The following is a 17,986-nucleotide window of genomic DNA, read 5'->3' as shown; positions in this document are numbered from 1 at the left end:
AACCTATGAAATAGACTTTTTCATAAAATCATAGGGAGTGGGTCCTAGGGATTTACCTCCGTCCTCTAACGTGGGCTTTTAGCTGGCTTTCTTGCAGAGTGGCAAGCATTCATTCTGCCTTTCTACTCTCTTAGAGCCTGAGAAACAGGCCTTTTACTTAGGCTGGAGTTGGAGAGAACCTTCTCCTACTTCTATATAACTGCTACATTTAATTGTCCTTTACAGCCACAGCCATTCTCAAATATATACAATGTACTAGGTACTAGAGGAACAAAGATTAATAAACCTTTGCCCACACTTCAAGGATCTCACATACCAGTGGAGAAGAGGAGGAGGAAAACAGAAAACTAGAAATGAAAGTCACAGGGGTTTTAAGGGATCAGTGGAAGTCCCAGTAGAGTTCAGGAAGTCTTCAAAACTGCTGGGGAATGTCTTCCATGATAAACTTGAGTTTCACCGGTAAAAGACAAGGAGGACATTCCAGGGAGAAAACAGTGTAGGTGATACTGTCAGCCTGATATATTTGGGAAATTATAAGAATTCTGATGTAGGGGAGGTGAAGACTTGGCAGTGGGGGGAAGGGTAGAGAAGTGTATCAGTTCTGATACTTAAGTGACGTGCATCGGCATGGACTTACCCACTGCTTGTGATCGCCACCTGTTCTAATTGGACCCATGTCTTACTAACTGTTAAATATTTTAATATCACCTCTGAGTATAATGGGTAATAATTGGCAGACTGGGCCATATTTTAAAGTGCCATGGCTGCCAGGTGAGGGATTTGAATGTGAAAGAAAAGGAGAGTCAACTACGATTATTATGCAGAAGGATTACAGAATTAAATTTGTTTTTGAGAAAAATAACTCTCAGGAAAATGGGGAAGATGGATAGAGAGAGAAAGGATGAATTTTTAACCCACGTTATCAGCACATGAGAGGAGTAAAAATAACTTTATTAGAAAGACTAACATTTACACCCAAACAGTACATTCCTTAGTAAATTTAGCACATTCTTTTCAGATAAAAGTAAATCACTCAAGATTGAATAGGTATTCAAAGGAGGTATTTCCAGTGCACTGTATGTTCCAGTTGCTTTGGACATTATGCTTCAGGATGCTGAAATCAAAAAAGGCTCTTTTGTTCTTGGCCTCCTATCCACTGTTAAACACAGCACTCAGACCTTTACCCCTGACTTGACCAACACTCGTAGAATTATCTTATCCCATGAACCAGCAGGCACCTTTAAACCTCAAGGAAAATTGAAAAGAAAGTGGAATTTATGTGCAAATCATGAGTACCGCGGAATAAATATTCAAAGCTTAAATCCTAATAAGTTGTGTAAGTAAGGAGAGCCAGATTCACAGATTAAAAAAACCTCTAGATCAGGGGTCAATAAAGGTTTTTTTGCAAAAGGCCAGATGGTAAAAATTTTAGGCTTTATGACACACACAGTCTCTGTTACAATTACTCAGCTATACTATTGTAGCCCCAAAGAAGCCATAGGCATTGTGTAAATGAGTGTGGCAGTTTTTCAATAAAACTTTATTGACAAAAATAGGAGGAAAGCTGGATTTGACCCATGGGCCGTAGTTTGCCAGCCACCGCTTCAGAATGATTTATCACAGTGTCCTCCAACTAACAGAAGCATGTACACAAGACAGTCACTCTACCAAAGCATATTAGTCTTCTGGAAAACTCTGGAAGAACAAATGAATTTCACCTGGTTTCACCACAGAATAACATTTTATGTTTGCCTTTGTTTCTTCACAGATGTTTGATCATTCTTACAAACAACTTTAAACTTTTCTCTTTCCTGAAAGCTAAATGTTACCAGACTGTCCTAATAAGCTGTGCATGGAAAAACAGTAATGGAGCTCCATAGTCCATCTGATCATTGAATTTTTTCAGTTTACAGAAGGTTGGATTGCTCCAGGCTTTATTTATCTTACTTAAAAAATGAAATCTTTCAGAATCATCTTTAATTACTATTATGTATTCATTAAAAATGGAGAAAAACAAAATATTTTATACCATATGGATTCAGTTTATACTGAAGTTAAGGTTTACCAAAGATCTAGATAGTTTAGCACAGTGGTTAAGGATACGGATTACCACGGCCCTCTCTGCACTTCCTGCTGTGTGATCTTGAGAAAATTCATTGTCTCCCTGTGTCTCAGTTTCCTCAGCAATAGAATGATGTTAACAACAATAGCTTTCAAATCAGATTGTTATGAAAAGTCAATAAATAAATACATGAAAACCAACCACTTAGAACTGTGCTTGCTACACAAAGAGCACGCCATAAAGAGTTATTCTTACCATGCAATCATTTTAAAAATTCATCTAAACAAAATTTTAGAAGGGCAATCACCCTTAAAGCTACCAGACAGACCCCTTTGAGATGCAGATGCCGCTAAAGCACAAGCCCAAGTACTGCAAGAGCCTTTGAAGACATCAGTTAGTTTCATCTTTCACAGAGGAATCCTTTTCTGTCCAATAATACCAAGACTTTCTGTTCTCCTGGGTGTTTCCAGTTGTCAGATCCATAGCACCTTACAAAGCAACTGGTTTCATTTAAATTTCAGATGGTGACATTGATGAGACAAGTGATGTCTCTGGGCTTCAGAGTCTTCATCTGAAAGTGAGGTTAATATTATCTCTCTGCTTCAGGAGAATATACCTCACTCTTCACATTTCAAAAAGGAGTATTTCAGAGGGCTTTCTCACTCTCCAGGAGAAAAGAAAGCATGAAAGGAAAACACACAGCTTTTCTCTTCCATTGCCCTCTCTTCTGCTCAGGGGAATGACTGACATCTGTCTGGTGAGGCTGGAGAAAGGGTTGAGCACATGGGACTCAGCCTCTTCTTTTTTGAAGCCATCTGTCACTCTGAACCTAAGAGTTTTCCTATTATTATTCTTAAGCCCATCTTCTAAAGCAGGAAAATTCTGCATTGTCCAGCCCTGCCTATGACTCTGAGGTTTCAGGGCAGTGTTAGGAGATCCATTTGGTCACAGACCTAAGACTTGGTCTTTAATTAGCTAAGGTACACTTATGTCCATGACTCGTTCCTGTTGGATTTTAATTTGAGATCAAGGCTTTGTTTAATCAACCTTTAAAACCCTAACACAGGGAATTCCCTGGTGCTCCAGTGGGTAACACTCTGTGCTCCCAATGCAGGGGGCCTGGGTTCGATCCCTGGTTGGGGAACTAGATCCCACATGCATGCTGCAACTAAGTCTGCATGCCACAACTAAGACCCAGAGCAACCAAAATAAGTAAATAAATATTTTTTTAAAATAGAAATAAAACCCTAACAGGGAGAATTTATTACAATACTTGATATAACAATACATGTACAAATGTCAAATTTGCTGTTACTTTAAGAACATTTCTTCATTATAGCCCATCTTCTTCCTCTCCCCATCATTTATAACAAATGGAGTAAAAAAAATAAAGACAATACATAAAATCACTTACTAAAAATATAGTTTTCCTCATTCTCCAATCTCTACTGATAACTTCTCAGACCACTGGCACACCACCCCTGCAACACACACACACGCGCACGCGCACACACACACACACGCGCACGCGCACACACACACACACACACACACACACATATACTCCCTCTTGCCTCCAAATTTACAAAGGAAAGAGGGGTTACTACATGAGTTTCCTATTTTCAAACTTTTAAACATACCTACTTTTGTTCCTGACATACTTTTTTATTTCTGTTCCAATTCTGGAGTTAGCCTTCTCAGCTTCCTCCCTGCACCTATGTTTTAAATGTCACTCGTTTTCACATTTTTAGGGATTTTATACTATAAATTCTCCCCCCATTTATTATATCCTTCTATTCTACCTGGATCCTAAAATTAAACAACCAATTAAACAAAAAAAACCCTCTGTGACTGGCCTTTGTATGTAATATACAAACCATAAGAGTCATAAAAGAAAAATGTTAAAAAGTAGCTAAAAAAATAAAGTTTGGTACTGCCCAAAATGTTGTAAGTACAGTAAAATTAAATGACAAGGGAAAATATTTGCGACACATGTCAGTGTTCTACTTTCCTTAATTTATAAAGTACTTTTATATAAACCAATAAGGAAAAATAAACAGAAAAAATGGACTAAGTGTATGATTAGGTAGCTTGCAGAAAATATATATCACTTATTGACTGAAATATGAAAGATGTACAATCTCACTCATAATTAAAGAATTACAAATTAAAACATCATGATGGCAATTTCCACCTATCACATTAGTAAACACCAAAACATTTAATAATACCCTGTGTTGCTATAGATGTGGAAATAAGTGCTTTTAATTGTACAGCTTTGTTCATTGTTTAAATTATTTTTCATAAATTACATTTTTGGAAAAGATTAAAATATTATGTTAAAAATCTCTCTCTTGACTTCATTTTCTCTCAATAAATAGTTTTATCTTTCTTCACACCTTATTAATTTCACTTCCCAAAGCAGTGGCTTACATGCCCGGGGTTCATTTTCTCCTTGCCTACTCACTTCTTAGCTACTTCATTCTGACTCTGTTTTTATTCCTCCATTCAGCCAGCTCTTGCTAAATCATCCATTACTTCTACTTCGATAAATCCAAAAGGCCCTCTCAAAATTATTTGGACTTGATCTCCTAGAATCATTTGACACTGGTGGTCTCTTCTTTAAAAATGCTCTTCCATTGGTCACAGCACTCTCTGGGTTTTCCTCCCCAGTCTCTGAATTTGCTTTTTCTCTATCTCCTTTGCTGAGTTCATCTTTTTTCCAGTCATTCAATTTTGAGGTCCCTCAAAGCTAAGTTCTTAGACTTCCTCTTTTAAGTCTACACAGCCATGTCTTCCATTAATAAAGCTAAATTATTCAGATGATTTGGTCATTTTTATTTATAGCCTATATATATCTTTTGAGCTCCAGATTTACATATTCTCCTGCTTTCTTGGCTATTTTTATGTTTGAAATGCACATTAGGTCAACTTACCCAAAACTGAATTGATGATATGCTCTCTCCCTCATACCTGGTTCTTGTCAAATTCTCTTCATTTCAGTAAAGATACCATCATCTATCTTGTTATACAATGTAAGAATCTAGGAGTCACTGTTGACATCTTCCCTATACTCCTTAATATCCAACACATCAGCAGCTCCTACATATTTTTTCAACTGTATTGAGTTGTGCATAATATACAAGAAGTTGCGCATATTTAGTGTATACATTTTGATGAGTTTGGACATACATATATACCCCTGACACCATTGTCACAAACAAGGTAATAAGCATATTTTAATTAGTAATAAGTTCATGGTCTGCCTCCTTTTCATCCTCCACACTGCCTTAAAGCCCTTGAGAGTATAATTTTTGTTTAGGGATACTTGTTCCCCTATATCATATTACCTCTTCTAATCCATAAGCCAGGGTCATCTTTCAGAAAATAACACCTACTACATTCTCACACCCATAAAAAAAAGGCTTCTCCAATGATGGAATGAATATCAAAATACTATAAGGCTGAAAATATTGTCTCCTAGGTTCTTCTCCAAATTTCTTCACACATGCTTCCCTTACTTTCTGTGCTCAACCCATATGGTTCAGAGAGTTTTGCATATGGTCTGAGGCAATGCATCTAAACAACGGGCTGTTTATAGACCGAACATTATGCAATTAGTCTGGTCTTCCCAATTCAAATGAAGATAAGGAGGAAAACAACTCCAGGCAAAGTGGGACACAGTTTGGCTGGCTTTATTTGCATTACAAATTCATCACAAAATTTCCAACAATTTTTAAGGCATTTTACTAGGTTTATTTAATTTTCAAAGGATAATCTAAAACAACAAAAACAAAACTGAAGCAAAATTAGATTGAAGTTATCATAAATGTACAAATATTTCTGTTGCTAAAAGACTTCTCTTTTTGTGATACTGAGAATGGCTACTAGGAAACTAGTGTGATCTTGTCCAGTCATTTAACTACTTTAAATCTCAGTTTTCTCCCCTATAAAATGGGGATATTATTACCAAACTTAAAGGTATCTAAAACTTGACACATCCAATATCTCTTAGATCATTAAATTTCCCTCTCTCTCTCTTTCATCTCTCATCATCTCCTCTCCTCCCTTGCTCCCAATCCTCTCCTTCCCACTGTTTCCTTCTCTCCTTGTCCTCTAACACATAATGAGAACTCAATGAAAATAACTTTTTTAACCTAATAAAAGATGGACAAAAGATGTATTTAGATGGTTCACTAAAAAGTATACAATTGTACTTTAGCATAAAAAAACAAAGTGTAATCTTGTGTATAACAAAATAAATACAAATTATACTACTTTGATACACCATTTTTCAACTATCAGATTTATAAATGAAAAGCTTGACATATATCTGGTCAGAAAAGCGGAGGGGAAAGAGCTACTTTCCATATATTACTGAAGAGAAAACAAAGTTGTTCCACCCTTATGCTGGGGAATTTGACACTATCTAACAAAAGTACATATGCATTTATCTTTTCATCTAGCTAATCCCACTTCTGAGAATCTACTCTGAAGATTCATCTCTACAAATATGAAAGAGAATATGCCTGTCGTTATATATTACAACATAATTTATAGTACTAGAAGACTGGAAACAACCAAAAGGTCCATGGAGAGGGGCTAGCTGAATAAATTGTGATATATTTTATGATAAAGTCTTAGCCAAGCCCTCCTCCTTTCTGCCTGAGGATTTAACTTCTGCCTAACTGTTCAGCACTGTACTCCTGGCAACTTGGCAAAAGTAGAATGTCAACTATTTCCCAGCATTATTGCCTCTGATAAAAATGACCCCTGACTGCTACATTACATCTGGACTGGGGGAAATTGTAAATAAATTATGAATATCTTCCAAAAAACAACTTTTTTTCCACACTACAATTAAATTACACTGAATGGCCCAGTGGAAGACAAGTATACTTATTTACAAATAACTTTAATTTGGAATGAACACTCTGGTGATATACAAGGATCAAGATTAATGTCTACTTCTGTGAAATAGCTACTATCATAGTTTTACTAAAGCAATAGTTTGTAATTCTATCCACAAAAATATTAGAGTAAGCTCTTATCCTTTCCATCTTGAAAAATACTGATGTATCATGACCTCTATTAAGAAACACTGGTAAACATCTCATGCAACTCAACAACAAAATAACAAACAACCCAACTGAAAAACGGGCAGAACCCCTAAACAGACAATTCTCCAAAGAAGACATACAGATGGCCATCAGGCACATGAAAAGATGCTCAACATCGCTAATTATTAGAGAAATGCAAATCAAAACTACAAAGAGGTATCACCTCACACCATTCAGAATGACCATCATCAAGAAATCTATGATTAACAAATGCTAGAGAGGGTGTGGAGAAAAGGGAATCCTCCTACACTGTTGGTGGGAATGTAAGTTGGTACATCAACTATAGAAAACTGTATGGAGGTTCCTCAAAAAATTAAAAATAGAGTTGACATATGATCCAACAATCCCACTCCTGGGTATATGTCCTGACAAAACTATAATTCAAAAAGATACATGCACCCCTATGTTCATAGCAGCACTATTCACAATAGCCAAGACATGGAAGCAGCCTAAATGTCCATCGACAGGTGAATGAATAAAGAAGATGTGGTATATATATATATATATATATATATATATATATATATATATACACACATATATACAATGGAATACTACTCACCCTTAAAAATAAAGAATGAAATAATGCCATTTGCAGCAACATGGATGGAACAAGAGACTATCATATTAAGTGAAGTAAGTCACAAAAAGAAAGACAAATACCATATCATATCATTTACATGTGGAATCTAAAATATGACACAAATGAACTCATCTACCAAACAGAAACAGACTCACAGACATAGAGAACAGATGCATGGTTGCCAAGGGTAAAGGGAGGTTGGGAGGGATGGAATGGGAGTTTGGGGTTAGCAGATGCAAACTAATGCATGTAGAATGGATAAACAGCAAAGTCTTACTGTATAACATAGGGAACTATATTTTATATCCTGAGATTAAACCATAATGGAAAAGAATATAAAAAAAAGTATATATATATACATACATATGTATATACATATATATATTTGAATAACTTTGTTATACAGCAGAAATTAACACAACATTGTAAATCAACTATACTTCAATTAAAAAAACATTGTAAAAGCTAAAAAAAGTAGCTTGAAATCAGGAACCTCTGGGAAAGAAAAACGAAACACTGGTAATAATTCTCAATTAGTTTTGAAATTTAAGTACATTTCCTCCTGTGTCCTGGTAACAATCATAACATTGAAGGGGAGAAATTCTTAATTCAAATAGCTAAAATAGTTTTAGTTAATCATAGACAAGATAAAATGATCTTTAAGTTGTTAATTTGCTAAAAACTGGTCCTTGTTTCCAAGTTAATATTTAGGTTTACAACTTGTAAATAATACATCTCAATATTTTCCCAAGTAAAGATCTAAAACACTGTATCCATTCTAGAAAAATAATTCCCTTTAGAAATGTCATTACTGTTCAGATTATTGATCTCATCCTGCTGTCAGGGCTAAAGTGTTAAGCAAGACTATTTCCGGGACCTGGACAGGACATTTTTATTTGCAATGAGACAACAGATTACCCAGAGCTCAAATGAGAAGACCCAGTGGCCAGGTCTATATCACTCTAACATTCTACAGATGTGCAACACAGATGGTGAGATATGTTGATAGATGAGGTTGTCTCAGCAGCAGAGTTATCTTAGACCTGCCTAACATTTTAGTTGAATGACCTATTAAACATTCCTGTCCCAAGTCAGTTTGATAGATTTTTAAGTAACTATAGCTGTTAAATGTGGAACCCTCTAGGAAGTTCTGAATATGCAGTCTTTTCTCTTAGCTTTGACTTCTAGTTTATAAGAGCTATCCATCCAAGTTTGAGTTGGGGGTAGGGGAAGGAAGGAGCATAAAAAGAGATTGGGCAGTATATGCAAAGAATATTATCTTAAAATAGTAGGAGGAGTTATAGGGTGAGTTGAATAGGATATTTTTAGGAGGGAACATTAATATAAAAATGCTAACTTCAATTAGAATTATCTAGGATAGTTTTTTTTTTTTTTTCCTACACCAAGGATCTATGAAGAACCAGGGATCTGCTATCAGATTATAACTTCTCCCCTGTTTCTATGCTATAGGAGACAGATAAGTAGAGAAAAGCACAAGATTTTGAGTCATGGTAACTGGGCTTTTGTGTGACCTTAACTATGTCATTCAAACGTCTGGGGTATCAGTTTGTAAAATGGGAGGGAATAGATGCTCTAAATTCTCTTACAACTATTAAATTTTGCTTTTCTGCTCAGTGTCCTAGACCTCCACTTTTATGGATAGGGATATTTTAAACTTACTAAGAAGCAGTAGAACACAGTGCTAACTCCATAGTCTCTAGAGTTACATAGACATTTTAAATTTTGCCTTCAAGGCATACATCTATATACCATATTATTATTTCTCAGTATTTATTGACTTTTAGAGTCCTTGTCTATAAAACAGAGATGATAATAGCACTCATACAAGGTGTTCTTAGATTTTTTTCACAGCACTTATTACCTCCTACCTAACTTATCATCTGTAAGCTCCATAAGTGTAGTGATTATTGCCTATTTTGTTCACTGATATATTCCAAGCATCTTAACAGATACTAACCACTCAATATTTGTCAAATGAATAATTAAATGAAACAATGCATGTAAAGTGGTTAGTGCAGTAATTGGCAGATAGCAGTTGATAAATGATCCTATAAATGGTCTTGATAAATGGTTTTATTAATACCCACAGTGCCTTTTCACTATGAAGAAGCAGAATGGAAGAAGTGAGGATTTCAAAGAGAAGATGAAGGGGACTAAGGCCCATACTGTTATTTCCAAACATTTGAAAGAGTATCACATGTCACCTTCAAAGAAAAGAATATGATCCAAGATATGGAAACTACAGAGAGACATTTTTTAAATTCAGAGGAAGGAAGATTTTTCTAACAAAATTGTTCAAAGATAAACTGGTGCTCAAGAAAATGTTGAATTATTATTAGCCAATCAATGAGAGAATTAAGAAGTCTAATTAAAGGTTATGAATCATAACTGAAAAGAACTTATAAATAGCATATGCAGAATAAATTTTAAAATATACAAAATATTGAATTTTTGCCTTGTGATACTGCTGGCAAAAAATATAGATGGAAAATGGCAAATATAATAAATACTAATCTATTTTTCTTAGGTACATGTGATCAAAAAACATTTGTTTGTTGACATAACATATGGCTGAAAAAGAAGTACTGTTGATTTGTTTTATTAATGTAGGCAATGTGGCAGATAGCAGCTATAGACTCCCTTATCACCCCCCACCCCCACCCAAGAAAAACAGGACTGTTTAAAGCCAGCTTCTTTCTTTCTTGTTCTTTTTATCCCGCTGGTAACAGTACACTTTGGAATTTCAGAATATTGGCAGTGAAAATGTTCATAGATTGTATGAAACTAACTGATGCATCACTCTTGCCAGCTAGGGATGATTTTAGACAAAATGTATGACATCGATGAGAAAGGAATCTCACTCAATATCATTTTTATGAAGGATGGTTGGCCTCATATAAAATAGTCCCATCAATCTACTGCCATCAGCTCAGACAGAAAAGAATTAGGTACATAAACTGGCTGTCATAAAATGTAGCCAAGCAGGAGCTAAGTCTGAACACAGAAGGTCAGTTAAGCATTTGGAAAATAAAGGAAGTATGTTTTCTTTAATGAGCCATCAAAAGTTAATAACAAGTGAGTTGGCTTTTTATTTTGGACAGTAACACTAAGAAAGATGCAATGGTTCTGAAGGTTTTCTCTGTTCTTTACATTGGCTACCTATTGAGAAAAGATACGTGATAACTTTTTAAAGGTATAAAATGGTGAACTGCATTCACCTGTTCACACTAGGTGTTGGATTGTGATGGTTAATTTTATGTGACATCTTGATTGGGCCACAGGGTGCAGAAACATTTGGCCAAACATTATTATGTCTATGAGGGTGTTTCTGGATGAGATTAACATTTGTATGGGTAGACTGAACAATGAAGTTTATTCTCCCTAAGGTGGGTGGGCCTCATCCAATCAATTGAAGACCTGAAAAAGGCTGAGTAAGAGGGAACTCCTCCTTCATGACTGCTGGACTTGGGATATTAGTCTTTTCTGGCCTTCAGACTTGAACAAAAACACTGGCGTTTCTTGGGTCTCAAGCCTTCCAGCTTTCAGACAAGAGCTATAACACTGACTCTCCTGGGAATCTCTCTCCACAGATATACCTTGTTGTTTATTTCTTTGCAGAACCCTAACTAATATATTGATTCAACAGGATCAGGAGGAAATGAGCTGAGCTGTGCCAATCAAGTGCATTATCCAGATAATTAAAGTCAGTCCCTGCAGAAGTTAATCTTTTAGAAACTTGTCTGGTAACAATGTGAGTGATCAGGCAATGCGAAAACACTTTTGCAATATAAAATAACAAGCCAAATTACCAATGCTTTTAAAATTAGTTCTAGAAGCAATTCTTCACGTTCCAGCCCCCAGTTCTAAGATTCTGTATTAACAAACAAGCTTACATAGCCATTCTCAGAATCAGTTTCAGAAGCATAAAGTTTCAAATGTGTTTACCTCCGAAGGGATTATACAAGTATTTAAAAATCCTTCTCATTTCCTTACAATTATTTTTTGAGGACTTAAGGACTCATCATTTTCAAATGTTGATTTCTGCTATCATCAGTAATCAGCACATGGCATATCTACTTGTTTTCCATGATTATTTCCAGGTGCTAGTGTTTTCATGATGTTTAAGCTCTACTTGCACTACACAGATTAAGGTTCCAAAGCATCTGTCCAAAAGATACCAAAAGATACCCTTTGATGCTGCCAAATTCCTGACATTACCTCCATGTGAATTTTCTCCTTGTCACTTACCTGCCCAGAAGCAGAAATTCTCCTGCCAGCCCCAGGCGCCTCATGGCCATCAGCAGACCTCTCACCGTCATGCCCTCGCAGAAGCAGGCCACCACCCGGGCCTTGGGCAGATGACTCATGAGCTTCTTCAGCAATTTATCGAAGCTCTGCTCCCCCGCGTTGCTATAGATTTTGTAAGAGTGAGCGATGCAAATCCCTTCCTTGGCTGACATATCTTTGAAAGCTTCCATCCCACTTTCTCCATAGTTGCCTGTGTGGAAACAGATAAGCAGAGGGGAGAGTGTTGGATCCATTAGGTAGAGTCGGAATGCAGAAGTGCTGGGAGCGTGAAGGTCACCTGGCTGTATTGGATATGGAACCTGAAGGCCTAAGTGAGATTTTGCTCTTTCACTGACTTGCTTATTTGGGCAATTTACAATGAAACTACAGTACACATGTATGCATTCATCTTTTAAAGTTTTTTCACTGAGAGAATAACACAAAAAGTATAAGCAATTCAGCTCCCCCTTTGACAAAAAGTTCAAATTCTCACATGAGATGATGGAAAATATTTATCTGCTGTTTTTAAATTGTCTCACTTCCTTTTGCTTCTCATTCTATGATCTTCTCACCCCACTGATTGAGATTTTTGTGTCTGAAGACATAATATATAGATGCAATACATAGATTTTATATAGCATAGATGCTATACAAGTATCTTAGAGAGTATTATATTTTATAGAATATTATGCATATATTTTATTAATAATCAGAGTTTGTGGTTTTGTCTCAAGTGAAAATTCCAGATCCTTGATTGAGATTTTAGTCTTGTCACAGATAAATGTATAAGCTTATTTAAAAGATTTAAAGTTTCATTATACACACCATAGGTAAGTTAGTGATACGGGGGAATAATTCCAAAGTCTTTTGCAAAATTTTGGGGTTAAGGACTGATGGTGATCTTTTAAAATTACGGAAAGTGGGGATCAATATTGACAATCACTTATAGGCCAGGAAGTGTATCAAGATTTATACACGTGACCTCATTTAACTCTCAGTATATTGAGAAGTATATTACGACCTCCTTCTACCGATGAGGCAGTTAGGTTTACAGTTGTCCAGAGTTAAAATCCCCAGTAGGTAGTAAGTTGCATTCCATTCACAGATCTAAGAGTGCAGATTCTGCTTCCTCCATTCTTTTATGGCTTTTAGGAAACTCAGAAGCCCAATTATATCTGCATTTCTCTTTCCCATTTAAAGGCCATGATGCTTCAATTTTAGATATTTCTGGAGCCTTTTGAGGCCCCACAAATCATGATAGGTTCTTTTTCTGAGTTTTCAAAAGATTAGGTGGGTAAGGGAGATTGATTTGAAGAATACAAGGAGAGTATTACAAGACAACCAAGCTATGGGACCAAGCTGTGGGATGTAACTTGCCTAGATATCAACTAGACCGAGGAATGGAATTTCATCAGGAGGAGTTGATCTCGAATAAAGAAGTACATACACTTCATTATATGATGAAAATAGAGATAACTTGTAAATAACTATACCCAGGTAACAATATGATCTTTGGAAATTTAGTTCATGTATATAGGCTCCCTGCTTCTTACGCCAACTCAGTGATAAAGGTACTATTATCTTCCCTTCGCAGCTGATAAAACTGAAGTTCACATTCAGCAGAGTCTGGGTTTGAAAATCTATCTTCTCCCTCCTGGCCCTGTGTATGCTCCACCATAGCACAGGTGCCTTGCTGCAAATGAGAACCTCAGGCTCTGAGGGTGGGTTTTTGTGTAGTTTATCTTCATGAACAAACTATAAAGGGCAAAGCAGAGCAGGCCACCTTGAGTTCCAGGCCAAAAATACTGGTAGGCCAGCTGCATCTTTCCTTCTTCTCCAGAATCAAAGCAACGAGAAGCCTCCATGATGATGGCAGGTAGGCAATGCAGTTATTTTGCAATTAACAAAGTTTAAAGGGCTCTCCCTGAAAAATGTGCCAAGGGGCCTAAATTACTAGTCTTACACTAACCTAAGTAATTTATTATTCTCTAATTATTTTTAGCCAACTCTTGTTTTCAATTGACTACCTTGCACTTGATGCTTTAATTAATGCTGGGGCATTTGGATAAATAATTTCATATTAGGTACATAGTGGTTGTGATGGCAATAATGAAAATTCTCAATATATTCATAAACAAGAAAAAATACCTGACAAATTTAAAATCTTTAGCACCTCGCCAAAGAGCCTTGTTTTAACTTATTTTTTTGTTTGTTTATACAGTAAGTTATATATAGAAGTAGCTTGTAATAGAGAACTTTGTTATTAGAGAGATATGGGTTCTAATTTAGCTTGGGTTGTTCTAAACCTCAGCTTTATCATCTGAAAATCACAGATAATACTGCCTAACATATGGGTATTTTGCATATTATATTTTACATACATAAAATATGTTATAGGTAGCCTGAAGCTAATTAATTGCACATATTGGGGTTATAAAGAATATTCTAGACATAGTTAAGATGCTCTGTCTTGGAACATCTAAAACAAATCATGGAGCAAACAGCATTAATACTGAACATCAGACTAAAAAATAAGCTTAAACTAGTGGGGGAAATATGATTTTGTCATAGGAAAGCCCAAGCTGTATTCTTTAAAATTAAAATAGGAAACAGTTGTAATATATGTGTAACATAAAAATTCCGCATAATACTAATTTTGAGTTAATAAAAGAAACCCGTTGTAAGCTGGGAATTAAAAATGGGAATATGCGTTCCAATAAAATTGGGAAGCTTGAAGTGTTTACATTTTCAGTAGTTAATATAATGACTACAACTTTGCTGTACAGCAGAAACTAACACAAGATTGTAAAGCAATTATAATTCAATAAAGATACAAAAAAGAGTAATTACAAAAAATAAAGGAGAAACTATAAATAATTTCATAGGCTTCTTGAAGAAATTGAAATAGACTTTAAGCAACGTATAGAATGAGAAAAAAAGGTGAGGAAGCAAAGATTTAATTTTCCAACAAGGAAACAAAGGTGACTGAGAAAGGAAGATATGGTGTAAAGCGTGAAACTAGTCTGTGGCTTCATATTAAGCAACCAGTAAAAGTAAGAAGGAATCCATTAGACATTCTTCTTTAAGTAGCAGAGGGTCTGTGGCTTGGAATTATGAGAAGAAAATGTAGTCATAATCTGACTTGACTCTTAGCTCACACTTTATAGCTATAATGATGCAAACGTCAATTATTGATTTTTAACTGTATAAGTTCACATACAGACAAGGTACAAAACTTATTATGCAATAGAAAATACATGTTACCAACCTTTCCAATGAAAATTAAAGAGAAAGATTTTAGGTTGAGATGTGGAAGCAGGGAGAGCTGACGAGAAGCGGAAGGAAAGTATAATACTCCACTCACTATTTGGAAGTCAAGATATACAGAAAACAAAAGAGAGAGGATTAACAGAATTATTTGAATCTGAAAAAAATGAGATCAATCTAATAATACAATTATATTGAGAAGAAATAAGAATATATGTGAATTTAGAGATGTCTATTTTCTATAAATTAAAAAGCAGGCATTAAAAAAGTAGGCACATATTCATACTAGTAGAAATATGAAGGTGAAAACCAGAAAAAAAAAAAGTAAAATGCTCTTTCTTACTTTAAGCCATTCTGCATAATATAATTTTGAAAAATATTAAAGTACAAATTTGATAAAAAAATTTTAAATAACAGACTTAAAAGTTATTGAAATTGGAGAGAGATATGGAAAATTTTCAATGGAATGCCAAGTGAACATCACTAAATAAATTCAGCATGCTGATAGTAAGGATAAAATTATCCTATAATTTCTTTAAATCAAATGCAAAAGAGTAAATATTAATTTATAACTTTTAGATATCTATATTTCTGGTGAGATATACTTATTCAATTATTACAATACAATCTATAATGAAAATAATTTGAGAATTTGGGGGTAGCTAACTTTGTAAATAGCATTATTATAGAACAAAATTGATCAGAATCCAATTTTACCTCAAACAATTGCTTAAATAACACTTTATTTTGGTTCTATGTTTCTATCACATCAGTTACATTTGGCTGCATTGTTTTTCAAAACTGTTTAATTTGTACGCATTTTTTTCCCCATTTCAACCACAGAATGCGAGCCCAATGGATGAAAATGTAAAATAGGATCAAGGTTATTCTTTTTCTTATATTATGAAAGATACCAACCCTGAAGCCATGGCAGAATGCTTAATTCACATTTATTCTAAGAGCAGATGCTCTACTTAAAATCATATGAGTCATTTTTAGTATGCCAGAAAGACTTTACAATTGAGATGGTTTCCACAAGATGTCACACATCTAAATTAAAATGGAAAAGTCCAGTTAATTGTCCTTCCTCATGTCAAATCACCTTCTACTTACTGTTCCTTTACTATCAAGCTCAAGGAATTCCTCTGCAAAATCTTCCCAACCTATGTATCCCTTCCTACGTTCCTCATTCGACCTTACAACAGAAAACTGTCTTTACTTGTGTCTGCTCCTATAAGACTGTATACCTTCAGGATGTGAATATTATTCTCTTTGTATTCCTAACTCTTTAAAGGGGTCTGGAAGATAACTAACACAAGTTGAATTTTTAAAAATGTGAATGAATGAGTGGTACAAAGTAATCAACACCAAGTTGGAATTTGCCAGATGAACATATTTGTGCAATTAATGATCCTACCTGTGATCAGAATTGCAACATTTGTGATTGAGTGATTATATAATATTACTTCACTTAAAACCTGAAGGACAAAATTGTACTATAGTCAAAACATCTAGATTTTTTTTCCAATGGCTTCTATGTTCCCCTGCATAATAAGAGATTCTAATATCTCAACTTCAAATGCTATTTAAAGCTAGTTGCTTTCACCAGTACTATTTGACCTGTATTATGTCAGCTGAGATCTGAAAGCATCTGCCCCTATTTGTGCCTACAAAGTACACAATGAAAACAAGACTCGCTTAAGAATAACTTTGTCTTTCTTCTAACCTAAGAGCGATTATTTATTTGAACTTCATGTTTAAAAGCACAGGCATGGAAGAATCATTTACTGTGTAATACATAACCATATACCACTATTATTTCAGGTGGCACCAATTCACTATCAGTAAATACTGGGCTACTGTGGCTTAAACATACTTCTGCATAAAGATAATAAAGAATGGCAACATAGATAGGCTACATCTGGTAAGTGAAGTATTTTTTTGGCAAAATATCTGTTGGAGATATGGTTCAAATTTATAAATATATGTTGAAGAAATTGATTGTAAGAATAAAAATTAAGTTAATAGAATCATACTAAAAAGATACAAAAATTTTTCCTTTCTCTGACATTTGTTTCCTTTTTTCCATTGTACTCTTACTTCTTGCACCATAATAAGACCCTCATTTTTCCTTGCATAGAAACTTACTTGGTAACATAACCTCTTCTCTCCTATGTTTCATTTGGGGGTGGGGGAGGTCTTACCTCTTACTATGCTCTTTCATGTGTAGCTCAGATGTCTCACATGTTCCCAGTTATTTACTCTTATTCATGATGCTCTTTCTACTTGGAATACCCTTTTCCCATTTCTCTATGTTGAAATTTTACCCATTCTTTCTTGTTCAACTCAGTTGCCCAGACTGTAACTTACTCACGATGTAGACCACATCTTCTCCATAGCACCACCTAGTGAATGCTTGTGGAACTGAACTGACCTACTCCACCATGCTTTTCAAGGATCTCCTACAGGGATAGTAACCTAGTCATTCATTTGATAAATATTAATTAACTATGTACAGGTATAATACTAGGCACATGGTAGACTACAGATATTTACACATTTTAGCCTATTGATCTATTTTATAATACTGAAGAGCATAATTTTTGTTACTTGTAATTGCTAGAAAAGTTTATAATTGTAGTTCCT

The 17,986-nt window shown here is 35.1% G+C and overlaps 1 protein-coding gene across 5 annotated transcripts in view; it reads right to left on the bottom strand.

Annotated features, from left to right (window-relative positions):
* GRM5 (glutamate metabotropic receptor 5) overlaps positions 1 to 17,986 on the bottom strand; it is a 508,470-nt gene that overhangs the window by 304,324 nt on the left and 186,160 nt on the right. For all 5 annotated transcript variants that reach the window (XM_057748474.1, XM_057748477.1, XM_057748478.1 and 2 more), the window contains exon 2: positions 12,035 to 12,284. In XM_057748474.1, the coding sequence (XP_057604457.1) occupies positions 12,035 to 12,284 (250 nt within the window). The remainder of the gene's footprint in view (positions 1 to 12,034; positions 12,285 to 17,986) is intronic.

The sequence above is a fragment of the Hippopotamus amphibius genome, chromosome 9, assembly GCF_030028045.1.
Source record: "Hippopotamus amphibius kiboko isolate mHipAmp2 chromosome 9, mHipAmp2.hap2, whole genome shotgun sequence".
Classification (NCBI taxonomy): domain Eukaryota; kingdom Metazoa; phylum Chordata; class Mammalia; order Artiodactyla; family Hippopotamidae; genus Hippopotamus; species Hippopotamus amphibius.
The sequence above is the reverse complement of the archived record's forward strand: the minus strand, read 5'-3'. Positions and strand labels throughout refer to the sequence as shown.